At 38.5% G+C, this 12,805-nt stretch overlaps 1 protein-coding gene across 1 annotated transcript in view; it reads left to right on the top strand.

Annotated features, from left to right (window-relative positions):
* The first annotated feature begins 1,451 nt into the window (after window positions 1-1,451).
* The window catches only part of LOC143880250 (putative methylenetetrahydrofolate reductase (NADH)), a 32,874-nt gene continuing 21,520 nt past the window's right edge, over window positions 1,452-12,805 (top strand). Inside the window, exons 1-2 of the mRNA XM_077383087.1 lie at window positions 1,452-1,745; window positions 7,321-7,503. Of these exons, the coding sequence (XP_077239202.1) occupies window positions 1,524-1,745; window positions 7,321-7,503 (405 nt within the window). The 5' untranslated portion in view covers window positions 1,452-1,523. The remainder of the gene's footprint in view (window positions 1,746-7,320; window positions 7,504-12,805) is intronic.

Raw genomic sequence — 12,805 nt, 5'->3', positions numbered from 1 at the left:
ACTTGCTTAGGGTCTACTACCCTAGTAACTGAGATAGGCCACCCCAATGCGTGTATGGAGGCAGGATCGATACCTGTTGTGTACAGGTATGAGGTGTCCAACCTCAACTTCAACCACGAACATTCTAGGCTTGCAAATAATCGGTAGGCCATATCTCCCTGCCACATAATCTCTATGTGCATGGCCTGTCTTACAATGCTACCTAAGGACAAACGTATGTCTATAAGCATATCACATACTCCATAATTTACCCATAAGATGTCATGAAATAATCAATTTATTCATTACTATCAATTCAATACAAGTTGTGATGGCTTTTGCATATATGCTAGCATGGTTATCATCCACCTTCCTACTATTGGCAAGAGTTGTGCCACATACTTGAATCAGCCCCACCAAATGATGTCTCGGTGGTCCAGTCCCACTTGACGGATTGGTTCCTTAAAGATGAATGTAAGTTGGTGAAAAATCTTCGATAGATGCCCATCCCTTTAGGTTCTCGTATATGCACGCTATCTCACAAGTCCATTGAATGCCAACGCGGCATATAACTCTGTTGATCCAGTAGAAATGAGCTGGCACTTTGATGAGTCGGTAATTTACGATCGACTATACCCAAAATGAGTGTAAACAGCACCCTAGATCAGATATCGGCAGTTCGGCACCAACACCATGTAATAATTTTTCACAATTGCCAAACATGGCCCATATCTCTATCAACCACCAAACTCTGATGTTCACTATATCATTACTATAGATGAGCCATGGTCTAAAATCCATTCGGTCTTCCCATCGCCCTTTAAGTTGAGGCTAAAAAATTTAAAAAAGCAGCTGTCTACATTCGATAGGAAAATTTTATACAAACCAACAACTTTGTATGGCTGGATGGGCGTGGAGTTTGGTGCATGGCCCATCCATAGTAAGATGTAATAGTTCAACTTACCTACCAAAGAAAAAGTAAACTCACAAACAGGTGTGACAGATAAATGATTTGAATAATGGAACAAATGACCATCGTGAAATTCACTGTATTATTTCCAACAACAAAGTAAAACGTTAAAGAAAGAAGGAAACGAAAGAAGATGCAATTACCATGGAACAAAGTCGCAGTGGTGGTTGGTGTGCGATTGAAATCTGAAAAAGGCAAAGGGGAGAGTAGGATTAGACAACCCTACGGTTGTTGGGGTAGGTCCAGTTAAATAAATCAAGTTGCGGTGGTGGTCGGTGTGCGAGTGACATCTGAAAAATGAAAAGGAGAGAGTGAGATTAGAGAACTAAGCGGTTGTTGGGGGTATATATTCGCCCCATTTTCTTTCCTTAGACCAGCCTCCTCTAGTGTATTTATGAAATTATGAGTACTCTTTTACACTAAAAGGGGGTGGACGGGAGAATTAAAAGTAACAAATATTTCATTTCCCTTTCTACTTATAAATACAGGTTGTTTTTTTCTTCACAAGGTGCCTCCCTGTTTCCCCTTTTCTATCATTTATTCCAGAGTTATTATACACAGAGAGAGTCTCGCGATGAAGGTGATTGAGAAGATCAGAGCTGCGTCAGAGCTAGAAGGGAAGGTGGTGTTTTCGTTTGAATTCTTTCCTCCAAAGACAGAAGATGGGGTTGATAATCTGTTCGAGAGGATGGATCGTATGGTCTCTCATAACCCTTCTTTCTGCGACATTACATGGGGAGCAGGTGGTTCTACGGCAGATCTCACCCTCGATATCTCCAACAAGATGCAAAACATGGTTTCCATTAATCATCCCCTCTTATTACTAAATTGTCGGCATTTTCTATCTCTCATTTTGTCTGCATTGATTTTCTTTCTCTTCGTTGGTAGAGTTGCAGATCTGAATTCTGCGCGCATCGTTTCTTCAGATTTGTTTTTTCAAATTAACGATTTGCAGCTTTGATTTTTTAGAAATGTGCTTTTAGAGTTGCAGATCTGATATTCCGCATCTCATTTTCAGAAATTTATGATTATATCTGTTCGGATCTGTGTTGAGCTAATCAATTGTCTGAAACTCTTCCTCTGTCTCTGTCTCTTGTTTGTGTGTTTTGGTTTCTGTTGGATTTTGATTTTCAAAATCATGTTTTTAGAGTCAAAGTTTGAAAAAGCTTTTTAAATGTTTTGGCAAGAGAGAATGAGACCGCGAAAAACTATCCTTTGGAGAGAAAACGAATGGGTATTTCTCTTGGGTTTTTTAAATTGATTCGTAACATTTGCTTCCAAGAGTCATGAATGGAAAGTTCAATGTCCAAAGGACACTTCATGAAGGTTCATGATCATTCAAGAAGTGAAAAGACACAATCAAAGGACATGGGTTTGAACTTTTGAAGGGATGTTTCCAAAGGATATTTCTACCTGAAAGGACACAAGTTCTCTATAAATAGAGAGGGAAAACATCCAAATTAATAGATACTCAATTTTGAGAAATTCATGGAACTTTTAGTCTCTTGATTCTCTCTTGTAGTTTCCCCTACAAGTATTTTTCTACTTGTGTTTTAGAAAATCTATCAAGTGTTTGTTATTCTAGAGAAACAAACACTTGGGTCTCACATACTTGTCAAATCTAAGGGTGATTCTCGGTTTGGTGCCGTTAATGCAAAACGTCATCAAGCAAAATTGGTTTGGAACCAGGCTTCATTGTATCTTGGAGGCGAATTCGTGGATCCCCTTGCACAGATTTGGTGGGGGGCGAATATCGTCTTAAGGAAAGCGACTATACGTCTTGAAGCATCTCATTGTTGTTGTTGTTCTTCTCATATCCACGAATGAAGGATTTTTTTTTTTCAATAATCTTAAGACGATATTCCGGAGATCTTCATGGCGTTATTACTTTCGAAAGAGCGACCGAGTTCGGACATCGCCTTGCTGCGTTGTAGGTTTTTCTTAAACATTACTTGTTTTGATCGCTATAAAAGGTATGGCTGAAATCATTTCATAATTTTGAATTATCACCAACAATTTTATGATGGGCGCTGCGGCGCTGCCTTATTATTATCTTGTGCCATTTCATATTCCAATGGGATGGAGTTGCTAAGAGGCCCGTTCCTAGTAAGCCTAGAAAATAGATAGCAACAAACAGTATTGGAACTTTGATGAATAATCCATCATGAGAGCATCCATGTTGCAATCTCAGACATTTTCCCAACATAGACTCTATATCTATGTTGCTAGTGTAGAAATAGGGTTTCTTCCAGAGGTCATTATTGTTTGCTTCGTGGTCATCATCTGCCTAGGAATATACTTTCATTTAGCATTGTTTTCCGCTAGTGACTCTCTTGTGAATCCCAAATACCGCCAATGCCATTCTACAAAGGATTTTTTATTATTTATTTTGCCAACTGTTGACATTACCACTGCTATGGCAAATGTGGGCAACAAAAGAAGGTGTTGGGTTGTCTCTTTCAAGAAGTGATTGTTCAAACACTATTTATAGTTAAAAAGATAAATAGGGTAGTTAGAAATTCTGCTTTATAACTACTTGTAATTTTGAATTTGAAAGGACACTAGCAAACAAATCTCTGAAACGACACCATTAGAAGGATAAAACGGTAGTGCAAAGTCTGTTTTATAACTACCTATAATTTCAAATTCAAAAGTGCCTACTTAAATTTGAATATTTTCTCATATGTAAATGCAGTTTTCTTCTTAGAATTTAACTTTTATGACCGTTGTTGTGAAAGGACAGTTTGGATGTTAGTGATTCTTGGGTTGCAACACTTCAAAAACCCTCATTTCCTTTCTGAAAGATAGAGATGGGAATACATTTAGTGAGGTGGGCAGTGCAAGTGCACGTATGTGTAGATTGAGGGATTAAGTTGTGACGAGTGTTTTGCACGCGTTGTGAGGCCCAAAGCCTATTTACAGAGGAAGATACATACTTCTAAGGAGAGTTCACAAGTTCTCAATATCGTACCCATCACGCACAATTTAAACTTTTGACTTGGGGTTGATATACATTAGCTTCCTTGCATGTAAAATAATGGGCCCGCCTAATCAAACACGAAGTTTAAATTCGTGGGCCAAACCGTATGGATGGGAATGATGGAGAACATAAAATAGTGAGCCTTACCCAATGAATGGGTTTGACAGAGTTATTGGAACACACACAATGGATAGTAGAGGAGCCATTGAAAAGCCTCTGCACTATGAAGTTTTATTGGTTCTTGCGGGCTTTTCAATTTATACATTTGTTATTATCGGAAAGCGGCGGCAATGATGTGATTCATTGTCCCAAACATATTTCACATCCGTTGGAAGATCCGATTTCATGGGAAAAGATGTCATAAGTCTTGAAGTCATCGTTAGAGTATTTTCAAGATAAAAGTGGTTTTGAGGTTTTGAAAACAAAAGTGTATTTTGTTTGTAAAGTGGGTTGCTTTTGAAAAAAGGTGTTTTCCAAAGGGAAAAAGACACCAAATACTCTATAAATAGAGTAGAATCCACCCATTTAAGTAGGAGCCTAATTAACATTTGAAAATATACTTGCCATCTAATAGATGTGGATGACGGTTTGCAAATGTGACTTGACTAGTAGTTGTGTATTTATTACCAAATGTCATTTAATGTTCTAGTTCTTAGATTGGTGGTAGTGAACCCAAAACGAACAATTTTATTTTATAAAAATTGACAATTAAGGTTTGTCTTTAGTGAGACCACCACTGTAGAAAATAGAAGATACTTATGTGGTTAGTCTTAAAACTACTTGAAATTTGAAACCAGAAAAGTGAAATTTGAAATCAGAAAAGTATTTTCTAACGATATGAGATTGGACAGGTATCCAACGGTTACTATAAAGTATAAATCACAAGTGATTTTAAAGAAATAAAAATCAATAGAAAGGGATTGCAAAGGGGAAGAAGTGCTTGTTAGACAAGAAGTCATAACCAAAGAATGAGATGCTTTCTACATCTTGCATGTGGTTAGTCTATATGATAGGATCATTTGGTTCAAAAGGAGACCACATGTCCAATTAAAAATTTACACTTTGACCGGATCATTGATCCTAAGAGTACTAATAGCTTTAGTCTTTATTGGTAAGGTCTATATTTATCAAAAGATTCTATTGTCAGAAGTTCTTTTGATTGTGACATATATTGAAAGTGGATCTTTTAAGAAGAAGATGAATCAAGACAAGTTGTTAGAAGATTTACACAGGAAGCCAAGATCAATTAATTTGACAGTTAGGCTTCGGTTGTTAATATTGAAAACTATAAGAGTACCGAAATAGCCATAGTCTCTATCTATAAGGTCTATATTTGTTATATGGATTACTAAGATAGTATCTTGAATAGTAAGCTTGATGGAAAAGTATATTTATAACTATAGAACGACTTGAAGGATTGATTATTTCTGATCAAGGAAGTAGAGTATGCTAGTTGTTGTATGGTTTTGCTCAAGTATCCAAACAATGGCAAGAAACATTTGATAAGGTTATAATATCAAATGATTTGAGGTTACATAACGCAATAAGTATGTATATAGCAAATCTAAATTGCTAAAATTGTTATTGTATTTGGATGACATGTGATTTTGATGTCAAGGTTTTAAATCTCGGTTTCGGTTTCGGTACGAAATTTCGGCCGAAATCTCGTAAAAATTTCACCGAAATTTCGGAAATTTCGGTGAAATTTTGTACTTAACCGAAACGTTTCACCAAAATTTCCGAAACGTTTCACCGAAATTTCCGAAATTTAACGAAACGTTTCGGCCGAAATTTCCGAAACGTTTCGGCGAAATTTGGTACTTTTCCGACTCACTGTGAATTTCGTTTCGTTTTCCACCGAAACCGAAATATTTTGGCCGAAACGAAACGTTTCGGCCGAAATTTAAAACCATGTTTGATGTTGACATTAGTATTATAGATGTCATAAGTAATTGATGATCAAAATCTGACATAAAATTGGGTATAAAATGCCAAAGAGTTTTGTCATTTATGAAATGCTGGTTTTATAAATGTTTTGTTGGATTTTGATTTTCAAAAAATATCGTCTTAAGATTGTTGAAAAAAATTCCTTCATTCGTGGATATGAGAAGAAGAAGAACAATGAGATGCTTTAAGGCGCTTAGTCGCTTTCCTTAAGACGATATTCATCCCCCACCAAATCTGTGCATGGGGGTCCACGAATTCGCCTCCAAGATATAATGAAGCTTGGTTCCAAACCAATTTTGCTTGATGACGTTTTGCACTAACGGCACCAAATCGAGAATCACCCTTAGATTTGACAAGTATGTGAGACCCAAGTGTTTATTTCTCTAGAATAACAAACACTTGATAGATTTTCTAAAACACAAGTAGAAAAACACTTTGTAGGGGAAACTACAGGAGAGAATCAAGAGACTAAAAGTTTCATGGCTTTCTCAACATTGAGTATCTATTAATCTGGATGTTTGCCCTCTCTATTTATAGAGAACTCGTGTCATTTCAAGTGGAAAGACCCTTTGGAAACATCCCTTCAAAAGTTCAAACCCATGTCCCTTTGATTGTGTCTTTTCACTTCTTGAATGGTCATGAACCTTCATGAAGTGTCCCTTGGACATTGAACTTTCCATTCATGACTCTTGGAAGCAAAGGTCATGAATCAATTTGAAAAAACCAAGAGAAACACCCATTCGTTTTCTCTCTAACGGATAGTTTTTTGCTGTCTCATTCTCTCTTGCCAAAACATTTAAATTTTTTTGTCAAACTTTGACTCTAAAAAAATGATTTTGAAAATCAAAATCCAACAGTTTCTTCTACTTTTTATTTTATTCTCTCTCTCTCTCTCTCTCTCTCTCTCTCTCTCTCTCTCTCTCTCTCTCGGATTGCCTGCATTTTTGCGAAGGAATGGGTGGTTTACGTGATCTGTGATTCCATTGCATCCTTTCACTTAATACTTTTTAGTTTTGATTTACCTGATCTGTGATTCCATGGTATCCTTTAAGTGAATATTTTTGCACTTTTGCTTGATAGAGATGGCAGGTTATTTTTTCATCCATTCCACTCATAGGTTGCCTCTACTCTTTCAAATGATTTGTTTTTTTTTTTCTTTTTTCGATTTATTATTGTAGGGAATCTAACCGGGTAGAACTCACCCCTAAAAGCTAGTCATTAGAGGGAGGTTGCCCATTCCCTTATAACTCATCCCCATCCGTTTCACTTATCCGATGTGGGACTATTTGCTTGTGCGTGGAACCCCCCCAACAATTATATGTTTTAGGGGGCCTATGGTTTCATTCTATCTGAGTTTTGGAAGTTGAACTGTTGGGACCTTGAATCCTGCTGAATTTTAATGCCTGCACTTCATCCTTCTGACATTTTTTTTTTTTAATCACAGATCTGTGTAGAGACGATGATGCATTTGACTTGCACTAATATGCCTGTGGAGAAGATCAACCATGCTCTGGATACCATCAAGTCCAACGGCATTCAAAATGTTTTGGCCCTTCGGGGGGATCCTCCTCATGGACAGGATAAGTTCGTTCAAGTAGCCGGAGGATTTGCATGTGCCCTCGATCTGGTATTATTTTTTCTTTTCCGTTTTTTTTTTGTAAATGGTAACAGAATTTATTCAAAAAACAGTAGCAAACCATACAATAGGGCACTCAAACTCCAAGCAGAAACAGAAACAATTACAAATGGGTCAGAAGCCATGTTACATGGATTCTTCTAAATGGGTGAAGAATCCGTGTCGGATGCATCTCGGATTCCAATATTTCAGAATTCTCCGAGACACTTCTACATCTCTTTTATCTGCTTTTTCTACATACTACTACCACAGCTTTACAATTACCTCATGTTTTGAGTTTTACCCAAACTACTAGTAAGTTTCGTAAATAGAAATAAAATATTATATCTACATTAAATTTTTCAATATATTTCTTGTTATAATCATATGATTATGTAAGACAACAAAACTTGAAAATTGATTAAAATATTTTTGGGAAATCCACGAATCGTTCTTTTTGAGGTTTGCTGAATCCGACACTAGATACCCGTGTCGGATTTGGAAACTCGTATCCGTACTGATATGCAACATAGGTCAGAAGTTTCCCATCAACTAACTAGCTCCTCACAATTGGTGCCATCCTTTGCTAGCAAATCATAGACCTCATTTACCTTTCTAAACACATTCAGCAAGGAGCAGTTCATCCCTCTCAATGGATTACAGATCTTGTTAATAACCGAGCACAATCGCCATGGATCTCTGTTGTCTCCAGCACTCCCACCCAATAACAGTTTTTGAGCCACCTTCCATAACAAGGCTTTATTTGATTCTGCCATGCCAGTAGGCCTTGAGAATTCCCAAATCGTTGTGACTGCTTATCTCTAAAAAACGCTCGTATGCTTTAAGGAGCAGGGTTTCCTGCTGAATTTCCATTAAAGTTCAATTTGATTTAGCTGTTTGGCGGGGACCCTTGACGCCGACTGATTCTTGCTGCTTGTAGATCAGCTAAGATCTCTCTCTCCATTTCCTGAACAAAACAGAGATGGTGATCCCTCTGAATTTCTCAGATCTTACTGCCCAAGAAGCGATCAAGAATTTGATATCTCAAAAAATTCTCCTTAATCGACTGCTTTCTGTCCAAAAAATTCTCCAGTTTCTCTCTATCCAAATCGTCTATAAGACTGCACTGGGGATCACATTTCCACATGAAGGCGGTCCTCTCACTTAGCTTCGGCCTCCGCCAACTCTGAAAGAGCTGTTTTAGAGTTTGGGGAAGGACCCAAACCACCCCAAACGAGTGAAATATACACGACCAGATTCGACCAGCCATGGGACAATGTCTCAAGGCATAAATATTTTTTGTGCCTATTTCTCTTCTTCTTATTTGCATCACACACCTGTTGGCAAACATGAAATCTTTCTTCTTCAGTAAATCCACTCTACTGATTTTTTTAAAGATCTCCATCTAGAGAAAACATGGAATCCTGAACAGTAAGTCCAGCTTCCACAAACGATAACAAAATTGCTCCGATCCTCCACCTCACAAGGCGGTCCTCTCACTCAGGTTCGGCCTCCACCAATCTGAAAGAGTTGTTTTAAAGTTTGGGGAAGGACCCAAACCACCCCAAGCCAGTGAAATATAGACGACCAAATTCGACCAGCCATGTGACAATGTCACAAATCCATAAATATATGTTCTGCCTATTCTTCTTCCTGTTTGCACAAGCAAGCCCAGAAGTCCAGAACCCTTCTTCTTGGTACATCCGCCGTATTGAATTTTTTAAGATCGCCATCTAGACAAGACACTCATTTCTGAACAGTAAGTCTAGCATCCACAAATGATTACAAACTGCCCCCGATCCTCCTGAACGATCCAAAAACTTGCCTTGAGTTTCGACTGCCCACACTCTTCTATCATCGTCAGAGGACGGCGACAAAATGTCCCCCAACATTTTAAGAACTAGGAGAAACATTTATTTGACTAGACTGTTTTAGATTACGACGAAACATCCATGCCCACACAACTCTACCCCCTCTCGACTATATCGTTGGGACACTAATACCTCCCTATCCCTAACCCTGAAAAGATTATAGAGGTTCGGCAAAGCATGCCACAAAGGGACATTCCTCTTCCAAACATTTATCCAAAACCTTATTTCCGCTCACCCCTCAAACACACACACACGCACACGCATGCATGCACGCACGCACCAAAGCCTGAACTTGACCCCTCCAAAAATTCTTTTCTAACCTGATAGGCAGATTGCCATCTGTGTTGCAAGGATTCAGATTCGCGTGTCAGGATCCAACACGGATTCGAGGTGTCGGATTCGGCAAACCCCAAAGAGTAGGATTCGTGGATTCAGTAATTTTTAAGAGCGGCCCAGTGCACGAGGCTCCCGCCATTGCGGGATCTGGGGAGGGCTAGATGTAATTTTTAAAAAGGGCGGCCCAATGCACGAGGCTCCTGCCTCTACGGGGTCTGGGGAGGGCTAGATGTACGTAGCCTTACCCCTGCTTTGCAGAGAGGCTGTTTCCGTGACTCGAACCTGTGACCACCAGGTCACATTGGAGCAACCTTACCATTGCACCAAGGCTCACCCTCTAGATGTAATTTTTAAATAAAATAAAATTTTAAATATTAAACTTTTAAATTTTAAATATATATATTTTCAGTAACCTAAATACATATATGTATATATTCATGAAAAAATTGAGGATGAGGGGTTGAGGCCTTAGAGTTTTTATTAAGAGAGTCGCAGAAGAAGGAAGGAAGGGGGGTCGATGTTCTAGGGTCGAGGCGCTAGGGTTTTTATTACAAGAGTACGGGTTGTGCTTTCGTATGGAAAAAAAGTTAAGAAGGAAGCATGTTTAAAGGGAAAATATATAGGATTCACATTTTAAAAGAGACAATGATGAGTAGAATTCGTCCGAAAAAATAGGATTCGTGCAGGACACGACTACGATAAGAATTCGAGTATGTCCCACATGAATCCATGTCCGATTCACGTGTGGGGACGTGTCGACATGGATTCGGCATAGGGGGCAAAGAATCCATGCAACACAGATTGCCATACTCCTAACCCTTTTTTTTTCCTATCTCTTTTCTTTTCTATCCTTTCAAATTCAATCACTAGAGCCCACAATAACTTCGATGCGGTCCCCATTCCAAGTGAGAGACCAAGGTATGTCAAGGGAAAGGTGGAAACTCTATCCCCCAAAATCTCTTCCAACCCCGTTGACTTATCTACAGCAAGGTTGAACCCCACTAACAAATTCTTATGAACATTGATTCTCAAACCCAGAATCTCTTCAAACCATTGGATTGTCATCTTCAAATTACCAACATGGGCTTCTGAATCGTCACAAAACATCATGATATCGTCAGCAAATTGTATGTGTGATCTGTTAAACCCTTAATTACCTTTACAATTCTGAAACCCCTTATGAGCTCCCTCTCAACTACTATCCCCGCTAGTGTACTAAAAGTACTAAAAGCCTATCACACCGTTGTAAAGAGAAACGGTGTTAACATGTCTCCTTATTTAATGCCCCTAGAATTTGCAAAAAAAAAACCCATCGGGTTTCCCTTGACAATGAACGAGAATAGTGATTTAGAAATACACCGTTTCATCCAACGTCGCTGCCGTTCCTCCCCAAACCCCATCATTTCCATCAAGTACAAGTGGAAAACCCATTCAACATGGTTATAGGCCTTCTCCATATCTATTTTGCACAATATGTCACTATCTCTCTTTTTTCCCACATGTCAAAGCATTTGTTGGCTATCAATACCCAACTAGAATCTTTTCCTCTTCCACAAACGCACCTTGGGCTTATGAAATAATCTCCCCCATCACTTACTTGATTCGCATCGCCAATGTCTTTGAAATGATCTTATATTCCCTCCCAACCAAACTGATTGTTCTAAAATCATTCATCTCTTCCTTTTACTCAGGAATAAGGGAGACAAATGTGGCTTTGGCCACCTTATTTATGTGTCCTCTAGAATGGAATTTCTGCATTACCTCCATTATATTATTCTTAATCCACTCCAAAAAGCCATCAGGTTCCCATGCTATATCCCATAGCAATGCAAACCCATCCATTTGCACCTCCTCCTCTCCAGCCCATCTACGCCTTTCAGTACAACCGCTTTAGAGCCCCTCAACCACCATATGCAGTCGGTCCTTCGGGTTTCATTTCCCCACTCAGAGATGGCCTCCACACCTCGTCTTGTGTATAATTCTTTGTAGAACATCCCCATTTCGCCATTGATCTCTTTAGGATCCTCCAACACCCTATCCCCTACTCTAAGGACCCTGATGATGTGGAGTCTCTTTCTAGAACTCGCTATCTTGTGAAAGAATGTCATGTTCCTGTCCCCTTCTTTTAACCAAAAGGCTTTGGACTGTTGATGCCATCTAATTTCACAAAAGCTCAAGATCTCCTCATAGTTTTGCTTAGTATCCATCCTCCTTATGGCTTCATCCTTCGTTAGGGCCCTCAACTCTTTCCCATCCCTTTCTTTCTATTCCTTAATACATTTCATTAGATTCTTCAATTTTTGCATAAACATAACCCTTTTCATTTTGCCTCGTTCCACCATTCCTCCAGCTTCTTAAAGCTTGGCATTTCCAACCACATATTATCGAATCAGAATGGTTTGGGGCCGGCGTTTTGATTCATGGATCCCAGGAAAATTGTTGTGTGATCTGAAACTGTCACAAATATCGTTCTTGGGAATTTCTCGGCATGGGAAAATCTCGGGATATATTAAATTTTTTTTTATTTTTTTGGTTTATATCGGGAAAGGAACAATAAAAATAAAAATGTATAAATTAAAAAAATATAAATTTAAAAATATCGTAAAAATACTTTAAAAATATTGTGATTTTATCACGATATTATCGTGGTAATTGAAAATATCGCTATATGTTTTACATTCTCGGGCTTATTTTGAAATTTTGCCTTTTTATCAAAATGTCTTGATAAAATCGCTATATTTTTTAGGAAAAGTGATTGTACTCGGTTGAGTAGATATGCTTATCTACTCGACCGGGCAAAAAACAGTGGGGCCCACATTGTTTGCGTGATCCAAACCATTCATTTGAAAGGCTCTTACCTAGTTAGGGTGTCCACAAAAATCAGATCCATAGGATCATCCTAACCCATCCAAATGTGGAAGGAAAAATGGACAGACAGTCTGTCCAGAAATCTGCCATTTTTCCCTCCATTTTTGGAGGGGTTAGGGCCTTTCAAATGAATGGTTTGGATCACACAAACAATGTGGGCCCCCACTGTTTTTTTACCGGTCGAGTAGATAAGCTTTTCTGCTCGACCGAGTACAATCACTTTTCCCTAATTTGAAAAT

The sequence above is a fragment of the Tasmannia lanceolata genome, unplaced genomic scaffold (assembly GCF_043159265.1).
Source record: "Tasmannia lanceolata isolate RefF3 unplaced genomic scaffold, GAP_Taslan_0.1 ptg000006l, whole genome shotgun sequence".
Lineage (NCBI taxonomy): Eukaryota > Viridiplantae > Streptophyta > Magnoliopsida > Canellales > Winteraceae > Tasmannia > Tasmannia lanceolata.
The sequence above is the reverse complement of the archived record's forward strand: the minus strand, read 5'-3'. Positions and strand labels throughout refer to the sequence as shown.